The sequence below is a fragment of the Pseudomyrmex gracilis genome, unplaced genomic scaffold, assembly GCF_002006095.1.
Source record: "Pseudomyrmex gracilis isolate BER0280 unplaced genomic scaffold, ASM200609v1 scaffold_0, whole genome shotgun sequence".
Classification (NCBI taxonomy): Eukaryota; Metazoa; Arthropoda; class Insecta; order Hymenoptera; family Formicidae; genus Pseudomyrmex; species Pseudomyrmex gracilis.
Genome location: NW_018020584.1, coordinates 4,183,524 through 4,200,953, shown reverse-complemented (window position 1 = coordinate 4,200,953; position 17,430 = coordinate 4,183,524). Strand labels below are relative to the sequence as shown.

The 17,430-nt window shown below is 37.9% G+C and overlaps 2 protein-coding genes across 6 annotated transcripts; one reads left to right on the top strand and one right to left on the bottom strand.

Moving 5' to 3' along the window:
* Positions 1-1,727: 1,727 nt before the first annotated feature.
* Positions 1,728-7,957, top strand: LOC109856281 (ionotropic receptor 25a). The gene is made up of 6 exons (XM_020431804.1): positions 1,728-1,864; positions 2,273-2,631; positions 2,747-3,541; positions 4,598-5,430; positions 5,552-5,887; positions 6,037-7,957. Exons 1-6 carry the CDS (start codon positions 1,729-1,731, stop codon positions 6,389-6,391), a joined length of 2,814 nt encoding a protein of 937 aa, XP_020287393.1. The 5' UTR covers position 1,728; the 3' UTR covers positions 6,392-7,957.
* On the bottom strand, positions 6,988-16,568 carry LOC109853966. 5 transcript variants are annotated; one of them, XM_020427022.1, is made up of 7 exons: positions 16,460-16,568; positions 14,518-14,816; positions 13,981-14,386; positions 10,934-11,245; positions 10,455-10,848; positions 9,693-10,323; positions 6,988-7,902 (listed from the first exon to the last, which is right to left on the bottom strand). In XM_020427022.1, the coding sequence occupies exons 3-7, from the start codon at positions 14,308-14,310 to the stop codon at positions 7,845-7,847; spliced, it is 1,725 nt and encodes a 574-aa protein (XP_020282611.1). In that variant the 5' UTR covers positions 14,311-14,386; positions 14,518-14,816; positions 16,460-16,568; the 3' UTR covers positions 6,988-7,844. The 5 variants fall into 5 exon arrangements, with proteins under 5 accessions (XP_020282611.1, XP_020285258.1, XP_020283476.1 ...); XM_020429669.1 differs by having other exon boundaries at positions 14,692-14,816; XM_020427887.1 differs by lacking the exon at positions 16,460-16,568 and adding an exon at positions 16,274-16,361.
* Between the last annotated feature and the right edge of the window lie 862 nt (positions 16,569-17,430).

Below are 17,430 nucleotides of genomic sequence, written 5' to 3'. Positions count from 1 at the left end.
GTTTACGTAAATTCAAAAAACAATTTATTCAACATTTTATCACAATTTTATTTTTTTCCGTTGTGATGTAAAAAAATATATATAGAAACGTTCTAACACACACACGGCACACGAGGCAAATGTTAACCAAAATACACTTAGCGTTGAATAAAGTCTCTTTCGCGAACCGATTTCAGAAAAAATACCAAACAAATGAAATGGAAGTGATCGATCGCGCGTCGAGCTGGCAACTAGTGCGTAAATGCAAATCTCCCCATTCATGCCTTTTTCCGTACTCAAGCGGTCACTTTTTCGGCATGTGCAAATCGTTTACATCGTCAAGTTGACACGAGCGAATTCAATTTCTCGATCCGATTCAACCTGCTAATCCCCGGTCGTTGCCGCAACCACCCACGCGAAATGTATATATTTATACAAATGTATATACGCGCGAAATGAGCGCATCGCATTCAAAATACAGAAATTTACCAAATACATATACATGTCGTATAAATGTCACAATAATTCTAATTCGCTAAGTTACATTATAGTATAATCTGATCAAACGTAATTATTTATACATGCGGCGATTTCCTTGCGTGAGATGAAAACCGGGTGATATATAAGAGTTGCACGAATCGTACGTATACTATATATAGATCAAAATTGATTTACAATTATTATCGCTGCGGCTTGTCAGCGACGCCATAAAATTTTCGTTAAAAAGAGATGATGACACGGGGTGTGTAGTGGGCACACACATGCCGAGACGATTGATTAGGGTCATCCCCGCGGCAACCGATGGGCAAACAGAAATAAAACCGGAGGACACCTCGAGGAGCGGGTCGAGCTGTCCGTCCTGTCAGTAGACAGCTGACCGTGGTTTCCACGCGCAATGTCGGCTTTGGGTTTTGTTTGGGCGTGTGTGACGAATTCGAAAGAACAAAATCGTCTCGGATAGAAGCGCTCCGACGATGTCGTAACTGGACCGCGAAGGCCGTGCTTCCAACCCGGCGTCCTACTTCTATACCCGATGACGCTCGCTTCGAGAGAGAGCGCGAACTAACGATATTAAGCTCAATATAAACAAAGTTACACAGTAAAAAAAAAAATGTTAATTTTAACATTTTTTGCATGTCCCAGGAAGTCCACTCTAAATTTTAAGTTAAAACAACTTATTCGTTGTGAGTCACTTATTGACAAACTAGTAAAGTTAAATAATTGACACAATACTTTACATTTATATTTGTTATTTTGACTGTAAGCGTGATGTAAAAATAACATATAAAATAATTAAAACTGCACAAAACAATNATTTGTGAAGTTAACATAAATTTGACACGTGAAAAGATTAAAAAAATAATAACATATCAGTATTATGTTAATTTTACATTGAAGTAATAATCAAAACGTCGTAACACAAGAAAAGTTCTACATTTTGACGCACAATTTTTTACTGTGTACAGTTAATCGCGCCAGGAGTATTGCACCGAGTTTCCTTAAAGCGACCAACTTTCGCGCTGAGCAACCCGAACCTCTCCCCGATGTACATTTTAGCATCTTCGCTCGGCGTACGCTAATAAGTGACCCGTAGCTTTCGGAATTTCAACTCGTATATCTTCGTATTGTCTTTTTCTCGACCTCGTAGAAAGATTATTTCTTCTGAATCGAGTTGATTGCTTTCTCCTCGGGGAACATCAATTTTGAGCTTATTCGAGAGACTTTCGGTTGCGAGTTAGGATAACGATCATGCTATTTGGCAATCGTGTCGCCAAGGTTTGTACGTTGTACGTTGTATCAACGATCTTAATGACCCATGCGGCAGAGACCACATCAACCACGAGCGATAAACAGAAGCCAACGCAATCGAGACCGGTGAATCTCTGTAGGTGTTTTCTTCCTAGGTATATGATGTGAAATCAGCAGAGTTAATTGTGTATTTTATACGATCGATGCACTATATACGATGCGCATCGTCGCCAGGTGCTACCACATTTGTCGTTACGTAAACGCAAAAAAAAAAAAGGCCCGCACACGCTCTCTCTTCTTGAACGCGGAAAGCAAAGGCAGACTTTTTTTTCAGGCCGTTTCAATGAACTTTTTAGCGATCCGATGCGCGGATTAACACCTTTGTCTCGTCGCGAGATCGTAGATTTTTATTAGCGGTTATTTAAAGTTATTTAAAGGTAGTAGAGCAAAAAGTGTTATCGTCTTAAGATTAATTATCTGACTCGGTTTTTATCTTTCTTTCTTTTTACATGCCACGTCGGCGCGATGCTTTTTCTTCAATTAGTTATTATTAATGATCTGAACAACGAGATGGCCAACGTGAGCGTGACCGCCGCCCTGAAGACCTTGAGGGAGAAGTATCCGGATTACTTGGGCAATGTGTGGTCCGTGCAGATCAACGAAACTGATTCCAGCGACAGTCTCGAGAAAATATGCAACACCTGGACCTCAGCTATCGGACGAGGCGGCGCATCCGTTCCGGATCTCGTCTTGGATGTGACAACGTTCGGTCTTGGATCCGAGGTCTCGGGTTCGTTCACCGCGGCTGTGGGAATCCCGACCTTGTCCGCCCAGTTCGGTCAAGAGGGTGACATTCGGTACTGGAGAGATCTGAATCTCGATCAAATGAATTATCTGATCCAAGTATGTCGTTCAAAAGTTTGCTATGTGTTCATTGTTGTGTAATTATATAATTATTCAGAATTATTCGGAATGTAAACATCTTTCATATATTTTTGCTCGGAATTTCTCTTCACAGATTATGCAACCGAGCGATCTTGTGCCTGAAGCTGTTCGGCAACTGGCGATCCAGATGAACATGACCAACGCCGGCATTTTCTTCGACAGTAACTTCGTCATGAATCACAAGTACAAGAGTCTGTTGTTGAATGTGCCAACCAGACATGTGATAAATCTGCTGCGGAACTCGAGCGAGGAAATACGAGCTCAGCTGATAAGTCTACGAGATCTGGATGTGGTTAATTACTTTATCCTGGGCGACAAGGATTCCATTTGCAAGATAATAGATGCCGGCGAGGAGTTGGCTTTCACCGGAAGGAAGTACGGCTGGTTTCTTCTGACCCTGGAGGACGGATTGTGGCCGGACTGTCCGTGCGAGAACATCTCCGTGTTGTTTCTAAAGCCGCAACCACCGATACCGGGCAATCAAAGCCAACCGGAGCCCGTCGTGAGAACGAGGCTACCGAAACCGCTCATCTCGTCCGCTTTCTATTACGATCTGACTCTGTTGGGCGTGAGCGCGATGAAGTTGGCGCTAGACAACGGCGACTGGCCCCTGGAACCGAATTTTTTCAGTTGCGACAGCTACAACGGCACGAACACACCGACGAGAGGTCTGGATTTTCTAAACAAACTAATGGAAGCCACAAGAAACATGACGCCGACGTACGCCGGTTTCAACTGGGGCACGAAAAACGGGGAGCACTGCGCGGACTTCAAGATGTCCGTGTACTTGGTGAACATCGAGCGACAAAAAATCACGTCGAAAACGGAGAGCGGGGAATGGCAGGCCGGCATCTCCGTGCCTTTGCAGGCAAGTGCAAAGAAACAGAAAATTAGTATCAAAATCTATTATATATTAATCTTTTTATAAAACACTAAGGCCCGATTTCTTCATACCTCCCGATAGCTATCCTCTGCATAAAGATATACAAAAAGATATACTTTATCTTTTAGATAAAGTTATTGCGAACTTATCAGAGGTGAAGAAATTGGGCATAACTGCTATATACATATTTACATGAACTGATTTTGAGTATTTTGAATTTGTTTTTATATTTTTTTATTGAAGAGAATGCTTTTTTAACTCTCTTGCGGCTTTTTCGATTTTTCATTCAATTCTCGAATGACATATCCAAGGATTATTGATCACGCTTGACCGTCGCAACTGACCGAGTGATATTTATGCGATCGATTGCTCATATTTTTTGTCATCCTTTTCTATGAATAGGTTCCGCGAAACACATATTAAATTGAGTTATCGTCGTGTTGAAAATCTCGAATTGCAATTGAAATGTTGTTGGTTCCGATTCATACTTTTATTAGATATTTGTTTTTTTTCGAGATATATATATATATATATATATATATATATGTATTTGGGTGTTGTTTTACATAATAGCGTGAGACAACAGATATTTTCTCGGAAATGAATTCGAACATTAATGATTGTTTTCTAATTGAAGCGAAAAAACATAGACCAACATTTAATTTACGTTATAGTCCTCTTTGTTCTCTTTACTTACTCGTATTCCGATAATTTTCTACGTCAACAGCAAGTCCCCGCAATCGATCTCTACTGGTAAGTACATTTTTATCTATCTCGAAAAAAAGTTCAAGGTGATAAAAATGAATATGGTTAGCGTGCACAAGTTTTATTTACTCGCGCATTACATCGCGCTGTGAAAGCGTCACGAAAGGACCTCTCTCTCTCTCTCTCTTTCTCCTTCCTTCGCTTTTTTCTCTCGCGCCGTCATTTCGTTTCGTTACATCGAGGAGCAGAGAGTGGATCGTTTCGATATCGGTTTTGTAAGAATTATTGACTGATTATTCATCGATGAGAAAACGCGAATTTGTATTTTGATTGAAGATCACCAACGAGATCATCATGAACAGCAGTGCGATAACGAGCTACAGAGTGGTCGCCGTGCAGCACCCGCCCTTCATAATGTACGATAACACCACCGATCAGTGGTACGGTTTCTGCATCGATCTCCTGAACGCGATCTGCGAGACCGTGCCGTTTGAGTACGAGGTGCGCGAGGTAGACGAGTACGGGTCGCTGAACGAAAACGGCAGTTGGAACGGAATGATCAAGGAGCTGATAGACAAACGCGCTGATATCGCCTTGAGCTCGCTCTGGGTCATGGCGGAGCGGGAGAAAGTCATCGACTTCACGGTGCCCTATTACGATCTAGTTGGCCTGACGATCATGATGCAGAAAACGAAGACGTCGACGTCGCTATTCAAGTTTCTCACGGTGCTCGAGAACAATGTCTGGCTTTGCATACTGGCCGCGTATTTCTTCACCAGCTTCCTCATGTGGGTGTTCGACCGCTGGTCACCGTACAGCTACCAGAACAATCGGGAGAAGTACAAGGACGACGACGAGAAGAGGGAGTTCAATCTCCGAGAATGCTTTTGGTTCTGCATGACCTCACTGACTCCTCAGGGTGGCGGCGAAGCGCCGAAGAACTTATCCGGAAGACTCGTGGCTGCCACATGGTGGCTCTTCGGCTTCATCATCATCGCGTCGTACACGGCCAATTTGGCGGCCTTTCTCACGGTGTCTAGATTAGAAATATCCATCGAGACCTTAGAGGATCTGAGCAAACAGTACAAGATACAATACGCGCCTATACTGAACTCGCCGGCATACACGTACTTCCAGAGAATGGCAGACATCGAAGGACGATTCTACGAGTGAGTAAAAAGTATTCTTTTTAATATAATTGAGAAAACTGTTTTTTTTTTTTTTTTTTTTTTTTTTTTAATTGAATGCTTCAGTCAGAAAAATCCGATGGAATGTGTTCGATTGTTGCAGAATTTGGAAGGATATGAGCTTGAACGATAGCTTGTCGGACGTAGAAAGAGCGAAATTGGCCGTTTGGGATTACCCCGTTAGCGACAAATACACGAAGATGTTTCAGGCTATGAAAGAGGCTGGTTTTCCAGCCGACATGGACGAGGCGCTAAAGCGAATTCGACGTCAGGGTCAATATTCGAGTAATGAGTTCGCTTTTATCGGAGACGCCTCGACCATCAAGTATTACACTATGAAGAATTGCGATCTGACTCAAGTCGGGGAAGAATTTTCGAGAAAACCGTACGCTATCGCCGTACAGCAAGGCTCGCCGCTTAAAGATCAATTTAATAACGCGTACGTAGTAGTTGTAAATTGTTCGGAAAATTCAAAAAGCGATTTTTTGCATCAACTTTTTTTTTTTTTAATTGAAAAACGATATAAAAATGAAATGATATCAAAGTACATTTTGTTAAAATGATATTCTTGAATTGGATTTTTTATAGGATCCTCATACTGTTGAACAAAAGAAGACTGGAAAAGCTGAAAGACAAATGGTGGAAGTATAATCCGGAGAAGAAAGACTGCGAATCGGAAAGCAGTCAGAGCGACGGTATCAGCATTCACAACATAGGCGGTGTGTTCCTCGTGATTTTCGTGGGCATTATCTTCGCTTGCTTCACGCTGGCCTTCGAATACTGGTACTATCGGCATCGCGCAAAAGTAAACGAATTGCACAAATCTACATCTGGCAAACCGAAATTTCCCAAATCGATCAAGTCGATCAAGTCGATCAAGTTTAATTTACATCCCGCCCCGACTCGTGCGTTTCAAACGTCGCAATTTGGATCGAGATTCTAGGTTTCACCGGCTTTATATGTATCTGCAGAATATACATGTAGAGAGTACGAGTGCAGCGTTATCGCACAAAAAAATGGAAGTTTGTGTCTGGAATAAATGTTTTTTTTTTCTTCTATATCAGTCTATATTAAAATACTTCGTAAATTTTTGCGATCACAAGAGTGATCGTTGCAAAAATTGACACGATTTTAGAGCGTACTTTTCTGTTCTACGTGTTTCTTTAAGGTCTAAGTTGATCCGTGACAAAATAAAGTACAATTTATACTATTTATGTATATTGTTAGGAGAGGGATAAATAAATTTTCACGCCCACTTTTCATAATTGCAATGCCTTTATTTATCGTTTCCACCATACATTAGTCGCGCAAAGATAACCTAATCGCTCTTTTTAATTTTCTTTTACATTGCATTGCACGTTCAGTCGCGTCAGTTTCCAAATACAAATGTTGTTCACGAGTGATACAATTTGTTCGACGCGTAACATCTTTCAACATTTACTTCAACATTCGTTTCCAAAAAGGCATCTGCATTCTAGTAACATTTTTCTTGTATCTCTTGCGCATCCTTCGCAAGAAGCGTGTTCTCAAGTTACACGGTTTTTTTGTTTTTTTATATGTATGTTTTTCAGTTATTCGGTTTCCTTAAGGTGAGCACAAGGAAAGCGTTGGATACGGGGAGATTTGGAGAAGGGATAGGGGCTGGAGAAAGGGGGAGATTAATCTTCTAGGCAGTTAAATTATAATTAGAAGGATACGGTTAATATAATCCATTAATTAATTACAAAAAACAACAAGAAAACAGAACAGCACTTCAAATGCCCGATTTCTAGCCGTGCGGCGTTTAAGATAAGTACTCAAAACTGTATTCTTTCATGTATAATAAATCTCCAATTCCTAAGTCGCACACATGTAATTGCTTCTTTTGTTTTTCTTTTTTTTCATAATAATTAAATAAGTATGGCCTGCACGTCGGGCGAGAAACAAAATTGCTTACTACAATTTTCTAAAAAAAAACTCAGCGCGTACTAAGTTCTTTTCGAAAATCACAAAGTAATCAACAACCTACAACTTAAATCGCGTTGACTACGTGTTTTTTTCTTTAACGTTCTCTCAACGTTAAACGCTGGTGTACACGTAAGGTATACACTCTCTTTTTCTTCGTCTCGTTCTTTTTATTCGCATCAAAGGATTCACCTAATTATCTAAATGAAGTTAATATTCTTGCGTTTCGTTTCATTACATGTTGTTCATTACAAGTAACGATGGGGTTTACTTGTGTCCTTCTTGGATACATGCATAACAAATTCCACATGCCAAGAGGACCCCCATTTACGCTTCTCTCTTATACAATTCTTTGTATCGCGAAAAAAAAGTATAGCTAAACCTCCAAACTCCGGTTATATAGCTATTTTTTTTATTTTTTTTTTATTTTAGCAGCTTACGTTATTTTCCGTTCACAAGGTCAACGGACGCAAAGTCCTCAATGGCTGGCACCCGAAGCTGCTGTGCCTTCTATCGAAAAAAAGATATACGTATATAATTATTATAATTGTGAAAAAAAAAAAAACTAAATGATATCCGTAAAACTTTTACATGGTCAGTGTATTTTTGAAGATTACGAATGATTCCTAAGATAGCTATGATAGCAAAAACTACTGCTAAACAAACATTTCACTTATATTTTAGCATTTTTTCTTTTTTATTTTTTGTTGTTGTTTTTGACATGGGTCCCGTATCGCGCAAAAATTGATCCCAAATTTTTTCGAATTTTCGCGTTGAATATTTTTTAAAATTACAATAACACGTACATCGAGAGATATTTTTGCAAGACATTCTTATAAATACGGACGTTTTTACTCTTTTATTTCCTAATTTTTATTTTTTATTATTTTTTTTTTAAATTATTTTAGGTTTTATTAATTTTATTTAATTTTTTTTACTTTTTCTTTATTTTGATCCAATTATGATTATACAGAATATCGCATAATAAATTCCACATTCTTCATCATAATTTTTTCACTCTTCATCGCTGATTTCGTATAATCGAATTTGACATTTAGAAAAACAAAGTATAGTGATCGCCTGCAGTGGGTGCCTGATCGCCAATTCGTCGCTGTTCATTTACTGTCGCCATAGTTTTCGGCGCAAAGAAACTATATCATTTCATCATCTATATCGCTCATTTTTATCAAACGCTGTTCCTTGGAATACAGTGAGTTCCTAGGAATCACTGACATGTACATCAACAACAAATTGCTCCGCGAGAGAAGAGGGAAAAGTTCTTTTTATGCGACGTACTTCAACTGCTGCTTCTAAGCAAATGAAATTCTGTAACAATTTAATGTAACAAGTTTTAAAATAAATAAATAAAAAAAGAGGTGGATAAATAAAGAAAAAGAGAGAGAGAAAAAAGATCAGAAATACTGAAAGAAAAAAGACCAAGATGACAGAAAGAGAATAAAACAAGCCGCTTGAAGAGTAACGACGGCATGGAATAGATAATCGAGCCGCAAACATTCATTGAGAACCAAAAAACACTACCCAGTCAGAAGCAATCAGACCCTTTGATGTAACACAAACATTCCCTAGTGATAATAATTCAGAAAGGAAAGGCGCCCTAAAGAAAAAGAATCAATCGACTGCATCTCTTAGCAGTTAGTTACGATCGTCAGGTCCGCATAAGAAAAGATCGACCCAAAATTCTCATCACCAAAGGTGACGAAATTCTCTTTCAAGCAACGAGATAAATAAAATATAAATTTCACGCTAAATGTATATATTTTTTTTTATCAAGTGACAAACTTCAATATATTTAAATCTAATGGTTCAGAAAAAATAATCATTATGCGGTAGAATTTTACATCTCGTTTTTCCGGCTCGCCTCTTTCAGATCTTTTCTAACAGACAAAAGAAAAGAGTGAGAAGAAACAAAGTGACGTGAACATGATATTATTTCCACTGGACGATGGTGGAAAGAAAACATGATGTGATGAGGCAGTATCGTGTGAGAAGAAGATAGAAGAAAAGATTATGCAATGATAGTTTTTGTCTAGATAGGTTGCACTACAGTTAGAACATAGTAACGAGAAAAAAAGATAAGTCTTTCGTTTGCATCTCTCACGAAACATTCAGTGTCGATCAATATGCACGCCGGGCAGTACTTGTTTATTCTAAGGCCTGTTTTTATCATTATGACGCGATATTTTTTTTTTTTTTTTTTTTTTTTTTTTTAATGTAACTTTTATGTAATTAAACGCGCGTTTGCAATGCATTTGATGCGTATTTTTAGCAATGTTTATTACCTTCTTCTATGAATGTGCAGAGGATCTGTTTTTTGTTCCCAGCCAATGGGATTCAAAGCAAAAGAATCTTTTTTGTTTTCTTTTCGTTCGTCATCTTGATCAAAAGCTTCGTCAGAAGTATAGCAAAACTGATCCTGTTTGGCTAAACTTCCGGATTCATCTTCGTCGGAAGTATAGCAAAGTAATTGATCGTATTCTTCTGGAAAAAAAGTTTCCAATGGTTCAGTTTGGACGCTCTTGTCACATCCCTGACGCAAACGGAATTTCAATGTAAAATTCGTAAAGTCTGGCATCGTAGGCTCCTTATACTCCATGTACGGGGTTTCGTCATCCATTAGATATAGCATTCCTGAAGTGGATCTGCGATACATGACCCGTTCCCATGAGTTGTTGACGGCAAATGATGTTCCATCTATATAACCGTTCTTTATCGGACAAAAGTGAGTACGATCAGATTCCAGAAGATCTTCGTCTGGCTCGAGAACTTTTACTTCCAGACTCATACGAGATCCATTGCTAGCTCCTGTGGAAGGTTTCGGAAACGAGGAACATGTTTGGCCGGCAGCATCGGCTCTCCAATTAGGAGGAAAAAAAGGTCCTGGAGATAGGAAAGACCAATCTACGCGGCGTTCTGCAACAGTAATGAAAATTTGCGTCAGAGAGAAAATAAATTTTTACAAAATCTATTTTTATATTACTTTATCATAAATAATCTAGCTAACATACTTGATTAAACAAGTATATATATTTGTATTTACTGACCTTGATTGTTTGCATTATCCTCGTTAAGATTAATATTATTGTGTGGAATATGAAATGGTGACTCAAACGAGTGCTGCTGGTTTGATGCATTATAACCGACATTACGGTTATTTTCGGATCGAGAAAAATTCGCATTTGGTTCTAGCATTCTGCTAGGACCATCTATGAGCCAAGGAACAGAGAGCGACCCATTTGGCGGAGCCCATATAGAAGCCGTATTTTGCGCATTGTTCGATGTCGGGCCCCAAATTATCTGTAAGCTCTTGATCTTCGCCTCTAATTCCTCTAATTGATCGCGTAACTCTGACTCGCGTAACTCTGACTCGCGCTCACGCTCCATTGATCTAGCAAATCCAAAACTTTCTTTTTCTTCCGACGATTGCGATTCAATGTTCTACAAAGAGAGCAACGATATATGTATAATAGTCATGTTAAAAAGATCATCACGAAAAAATATTATTTTATACTTGAAAACTTACCACAACAGACATCTTACTTTTTTTATTGCGATAGTTTGTATTTTTGGTATTGTGCAAACTAATTCCGTTGTTCTTATTGTTGTTCTTGTTGGCCAAGTTTCGATCTTTCCGCTGAGAAAACTTTTTGATGGAAACAGATTGCAAAGCCGGAAATGCTGTGTAATATCTGAGAGCTTTATCGCGAGGTGATAACTCTAAATTCGTTTTGGATTCGTTATTGATTTGCTCTTCTCTCTCGTTACACGAGTTTTTCCCATCCAATTCTCTTATTTTCATACACAGTTCATCAACTAGCGTCTCCACTCCGTATTTCTACAATTAAAACATCATTTTTACCTTAAAAGAATAGAAGCATCTTAAATAAGTCATGCAATTTCCAAATCAAAGAAATATATGAACACGTGTCGTTTCCGTAGATGCAAATGGCGAAATTCACTATCATGATGAATGGCACGTGCGGAAAACGAAACGCATCCTACATTTCGTTTATGTGACATCAAATATTGTACATTCGCTTTAAACACTTACGCACTTTAACTGTCGAAATCAATTTTTTGCTTTTTAAATGTAGAACAAATATAGATTGAATGCGAGCTATAGCCAAAACGAAATTCGTGCACACCGTAGTGTGTTCACTATGGCCGCCGACGCTTTTTGATGCGACACACCCTAAACGCCGACAACTTTTATCGCGTAATATCTTTCCCTTTCCCTAGAAATGTTCTAACAGAAATATTAAAACAATAGTAGTTCAATGATTACGCGATTATGCGTTACATGAAAAAATATATGCTACAGGATTGTACGTTCTTAGAGTCTATGTTCACTAAATAAATGAATATAACAAAGATGAACGCGATGAAAGCCGCTAAGTCAAGTTGTTACAATAATGCGAGATTTTAAACACTCTTTGATTGTGAATACATTTGTGTTAAGACGCTACGTATATGTGACTATATGACTATTTACGACGCTAAATGATTACGATTTGTGGATGTTACGTACCCACAAAGATGAAACAGGAGAGTAGTACACAGAGTATGCTTCATCAAGAAATGCACGAAACAGACTAACGTAACGTCTAAACCTGACTCCTGAACGTTTTGAATGAAAAAGATTAAGAGGGGGCGAAAGCCATCGTAATGTGTAAACGCACCTATTGGTCGGTTACTACAATAGCAGTAGAGTAAGAGTAGTGGTATTTTTAGGCAATATTTAAGCAGCGAAAAGTTAAAAAAACTATATCATTTTAGTAAATCGCTCTATGGTTCTAATTGGACTCGAGACTTGTAATTCATACAATCGACCAATGTGATTTTTCTAAATTCTTTTTCACTAGCAGTGTCAAGATTCGGGAAGATCTCTCTTCCGTTACCTCCTCCACAGGTAAGGTGCATTCATATTACGTAACTAGGCGATGCTAATACTGTGTAACACACAGTGTTCATCAGTGCGAGTGAGAGACACTGATACATACTCTCTCTCACACGAAGAGACACTGTGGTACAGCATCGTCTATGTATGTAGCTAGAAAGCACATTCATCTTTATGGAATTGATTAATGCGATGACGAAGCATATGATATAAAAAAAAAGCGCAAGTGTAAAGAATAAGTCCCTGAATAACGTCGATTTATCGTATAAATATAAATAGTCGAAGTGCTTCAGCGCTTACACGTTGGAACGTTAGTCTATATTTGTTCTACATTCGAAGAGCAATAAAGACGAATCGACCCTTAAATTGTTTTTGGACATGTTCAAAAACGAACGCTCTCAGATATTGCATCCCAATATCCACTGCCAGTATTAGAAATCTATAACACATGTAACGTGAAAGATAGATTTTTAGGATTGTGCAGTGAATATTGGAACGTAGCCAGTAATATGTAACGTCTCAAAAACCTTGGGTGCAGTCTGTCTATCTTTATTCTACATTTAACGAAGAATAAAGATAGAACGATGCTTTAAAACATTCGCAGTGAGACTTTGACCGCATCCCATGTTCGGTTACTGTTTGATACTGGCAGTACTGAAATCTATTGGTTCATATTAGGCAATACTGCCGTACTTCTTCTTTGCATATATGGCACACGCCCCTGCACGTGAGAAGCAAAAGCCAGCAATATTGCTGTACTTTTTTGCATATATGGCGCACGCTCCTGCACGTGAGAAGCAAAAGCCAGTAATACTGCCGTATAAATTGCAGCCATAGGCTGTGTCCAGTTAAGCAAGATGGAACGAACTAATGCAGGAAATGCAGGAAATACAGGAATTGTAATGCAGAAATAGCAGGAATTGAAAGAAGTCGAGAAAGTGCAAAAGAAAAAATGAGAAGGTGTCTCCCCGATTTGTTGTGGTGCATGCGTAGTAGCAGACAGTTGTCTGCACCTTCTCGACTTCTTTCAATTCCTACTATTCCTGGATTTTAATTTCTGTATTTCCTGCATTTGTTCGTTCCCTCTTGCTTAACTGAATACAGCCATAGATATAAGAAATAGAGTGCGGGAACAAACTGAAAAAGCGATAGAGATTTAGAGAGAGAAAGATGTATAAAGGCTCTTTCTGTCCTTATCTAATCGGTAGTCAACGCTGATAATGCTGAGCAGACGCAGAGCTCATTTTACTTTTAGTACAAATAACTGTTTTATTACTGTTTTCTTTATAAACAAAAAGTTAAATAAATTGATTATAATATTTTTACAAAAGTAATAATAATGATAGGTAAAAGAGTGAAGAAATTCTACTACCATTGATATCGTTGCGCATGCGTCATTAAACAAGGAGAAGGCCCATATGCATCTTTCTCTTTCTAAGTCTCTATCGGATCCACCTACGTGCTAGCATAAGACTCGCGCCCTCTAGTCTTACATCTCTATGGCCGCTATTCATAGTCGAATCTTATATTTAAGATCGTCTTAAGTTTATCTTCAGATGCTCTGCGGCCAATAAAATTATTCGCACATAATCTGAAGATAAACTTAAGGCGATCTTAAATACAAGATCCGACTATGAATACCGGCCTATGATTGCGTCAGAATGTAAACTTACATCGTCAGCAGCACTTATTAGACATTGTATAACAGCTTGTCGTTGCTCCCTATTATCGCAGGTTAGCAACTTTGTTTTAGATCGGTCACATGAACGACATTCTGTGCCTACACCAAGCCTAAATGCCTCTACCGGAGGACTAAGGGCCGAGTCGGGGCGGCGCAGGATACTCAGCACAAATCGCGAGTACGCTACTGGGTCAATACCCAATGCGTCCAAGCGTGCTTCAAGCCACCTACGCAACTCCTCCTCGGCCCGCGATCCGAAAATCCCTTCTCCTCCTCCAGGAGACGCTGCTATCCCGATCAGATGCAATGCCGGGTTCCTCATTCCCTCTTAATAGCTCTAGTCTTAGACCAAGGAACTCTAACCAACTCCATTGCTTCCAGGATGATCATCTTCTCTTCTATAAAATCGTACGCAATAAATAAGTTTGATGGTTAAAATATCTTATTATTAAAAAAAAAAAAAAATAATAATTAGACTACTCATTGTGAGAGTCAATGTAGTTTGACTTAAAATTTAAGATAAACGTACCTATATACAGTAAGATATGATATATTTTATTATTGTCTGTTTCAGTAGTGCAATTTTTTTATATAGAATCTCCACACACCACTACACACTTTAATTTTTCAATATTTTGTCTCAAATCTTGTCTTCAAATTTCTTATGTTACTTAATTCTCCAATATTATTCTTTGTTTCTTACAGTTTTGGTTATGTTGTATGAGAATTATTTAATTCTTGTGCATGTAGGTGGTGGATATATCGTTGAAGTGAGGCTGGCAGGTCTCAGTGAAGGACAACAAGTATAGTTTCCTTCCCATTTTGACACTGAAAATTAAAAATTAAGTAAGAACAAACTAGAATTACTTATTAGTCTTATTTCTATGTAATCTCGTACTCTTTTATTTCTATGTCAAATAATGTTATATAATATTATTTATAAACAAGATTCCTTTGTTTTTTTTAAATGTATTATCTAGTTTTTGGTTAACCTCATAGATATATTCTTTATTTGCAGATGTATAGGCAGACAAAGCAAGAAAAAATCAAAACTTATTTCATTTTTATACATCGTCACTCCCTACGTATAATTACATAAGTGTCACATATGGGATTTTCAGTTTATTGCATAATGACACTTAGAAAGTCATGTTCTTTATGGTCACCAAATATTAAAAAAAAATATTCATAAATAAGGTACAAATTTGAAACCGAAAGATCCCTAACTATAGGGAAACATATGAAGCTTTATACTTTTAAACTGCTCTCCTCTAAAATTTGCGTTTTGGAATTACGGAATTATACGTAGAGAGTGACGACATGTAGATACATCTTGTATGTATCTGCATGCATACATAAAGAAGACAGTCTTATAATTCAAGAAGGAATCTATATCATCCTCCAAGAACTACTAAGATATTATTATCTAAGATATTAGATATTATTCTATAAGGTCCATATCAATTTACTAATGAGTTGTATATGAATACATAGTTTATACAAGTATGTATTTTAGTTTATCTTTTATAGAATTTTGCATATATTTTTAGATTATTATTGTTGTACATAGTAATCATATAAGTATAAGAATTATTTTTGTACTAACTAAACTAAAAACAGTACTGGTATTTATGAAAGTGGTTAAATTAAAATGTCATCTTAGTATATAAAAATAACTTTTATTGTATATGAAATGAGAATGTCAAATTTTATTTATAAGAACATTGTGTCAGTAATGCTAAGAAACATAAAGTAATACTTGTGATGAATTATATTATGAACATGTGTATTTTACTTTTAAATATTAGAGTGATTATATTGTCATATGTTGTTAATTCTATAATTATTACTTACAGACAATTAAAAAGCAAAACTAAAAGGACTAACAGGACTAGTATTAATACTATGGATAATTGATACAAAGATGATTCTTGTTTGCAAAATAACAAAGACAAATTCTATCACAACAAAAACAGATGAATTCTCAACAGAAAATGTTGAAAAACACAGAGAGAGAGGGAACATCAGAAGGAGAAAAGATTCAACAAAATCATCAAGATGCATTACGTATGTACAAATAGACACATTGCGACGATACACACCATTGTAATCGCGTCAAAGAGACATGTTATCTATAGATACGCGCGTGTGTGCAACTAAAACGTAACATACATCAGTATTACGTATTATTCACGACGAGAACGTGTAAAACGCAATTACAAGTGAGTCTGCATGCACGAGTTGTTGGCAAAGAAAATTTTGTGGATCATATAAATTCAAATAACCTTGCAGGATTGCACTTTAGTCTTGCCTGAGTCATAGTTCGGCCCGCGACGTAAGTGCGTATACGCGACGAGGTGTTACGAAAGCCCGCTCACGGCAATATAATCCGCATCTATGATGCAGTAATGCGCAAGTTTGAACAGGCGCATCCTAAGGATTTAAAAGAATATTCAAAACATATTATTTACCTGCATGCCTCTAGAGATGATTTTCACCCCGGCCCTGTTCTACACACCCCACTGAGTAAAAAACATGGCGTGTTATTAATATAAACTTGTGTTTAAAGCATAGTACATACATACAGGATAAGGTTTGGCGCAGTTTCAACGCTGTCGACGTAGACCTCTAGTCAAAATCCCGCAACCATGTTCAAGGTCGAATCAAGATAGTGGCCACGTTCAGCAGACTGAGCAGATCAGTGATCGCTTGGTGATTCTTTAATATGATTGAATCTTGCCTTTAGATCTTCAATGGATCTAAGTATAGAAACCAATTATATTGAAGAATCACTAGGCTGTGTTCAGTTAAGCAAGATCGAACGAACTAATGCAGGAAATACAGGAATTCATTAGTTCCAATTCCTGTATTTCCTGCATTTCCTGCATTAGTTCGTTCCATCTTGCTTAACTAAACACAGCCCTAAGCGCTCACTGATCTGCTCAGGCTGCGTTCGGAGAGCGCGCTATCAGCGCGTCATTCTATCTTTGTTTTACATCTAATGAGCAATAAAGATAGAATGATGCAACAGCGCTGATAGAGCGCTCCAGCCTCAGTCTGCTGAACATGGTCAGTTTCCCGCTATAGGAACTCAAGCCTCTTGCACAATGGGCGGAATAGCGATAGCGATAGAAATAACAAAAGTTTTAAAGAGTTTAAAAATTTATTTAAAAATAAAGGTAGGAACAGCGGAATCTAACATACAAAACTACACATGTATCAATGCAGATGAGAAAATCGGAATAAGCAATAGCGATAAAATTTCCGACGAGTTGGAATTCTGTGTTAAAAACTGTGTTATTTCTATCGCTATCGCTATTCCTTCCATTGTGCAAGGGGCTTCACACAAACCGCTTCTCAGCAGAGATGCCAGATTTTGAACACTTGGTAGTGAGACGCAGAGATGCCAGATTCTGAACACTTGGTAGCATGCGGTAGCAGT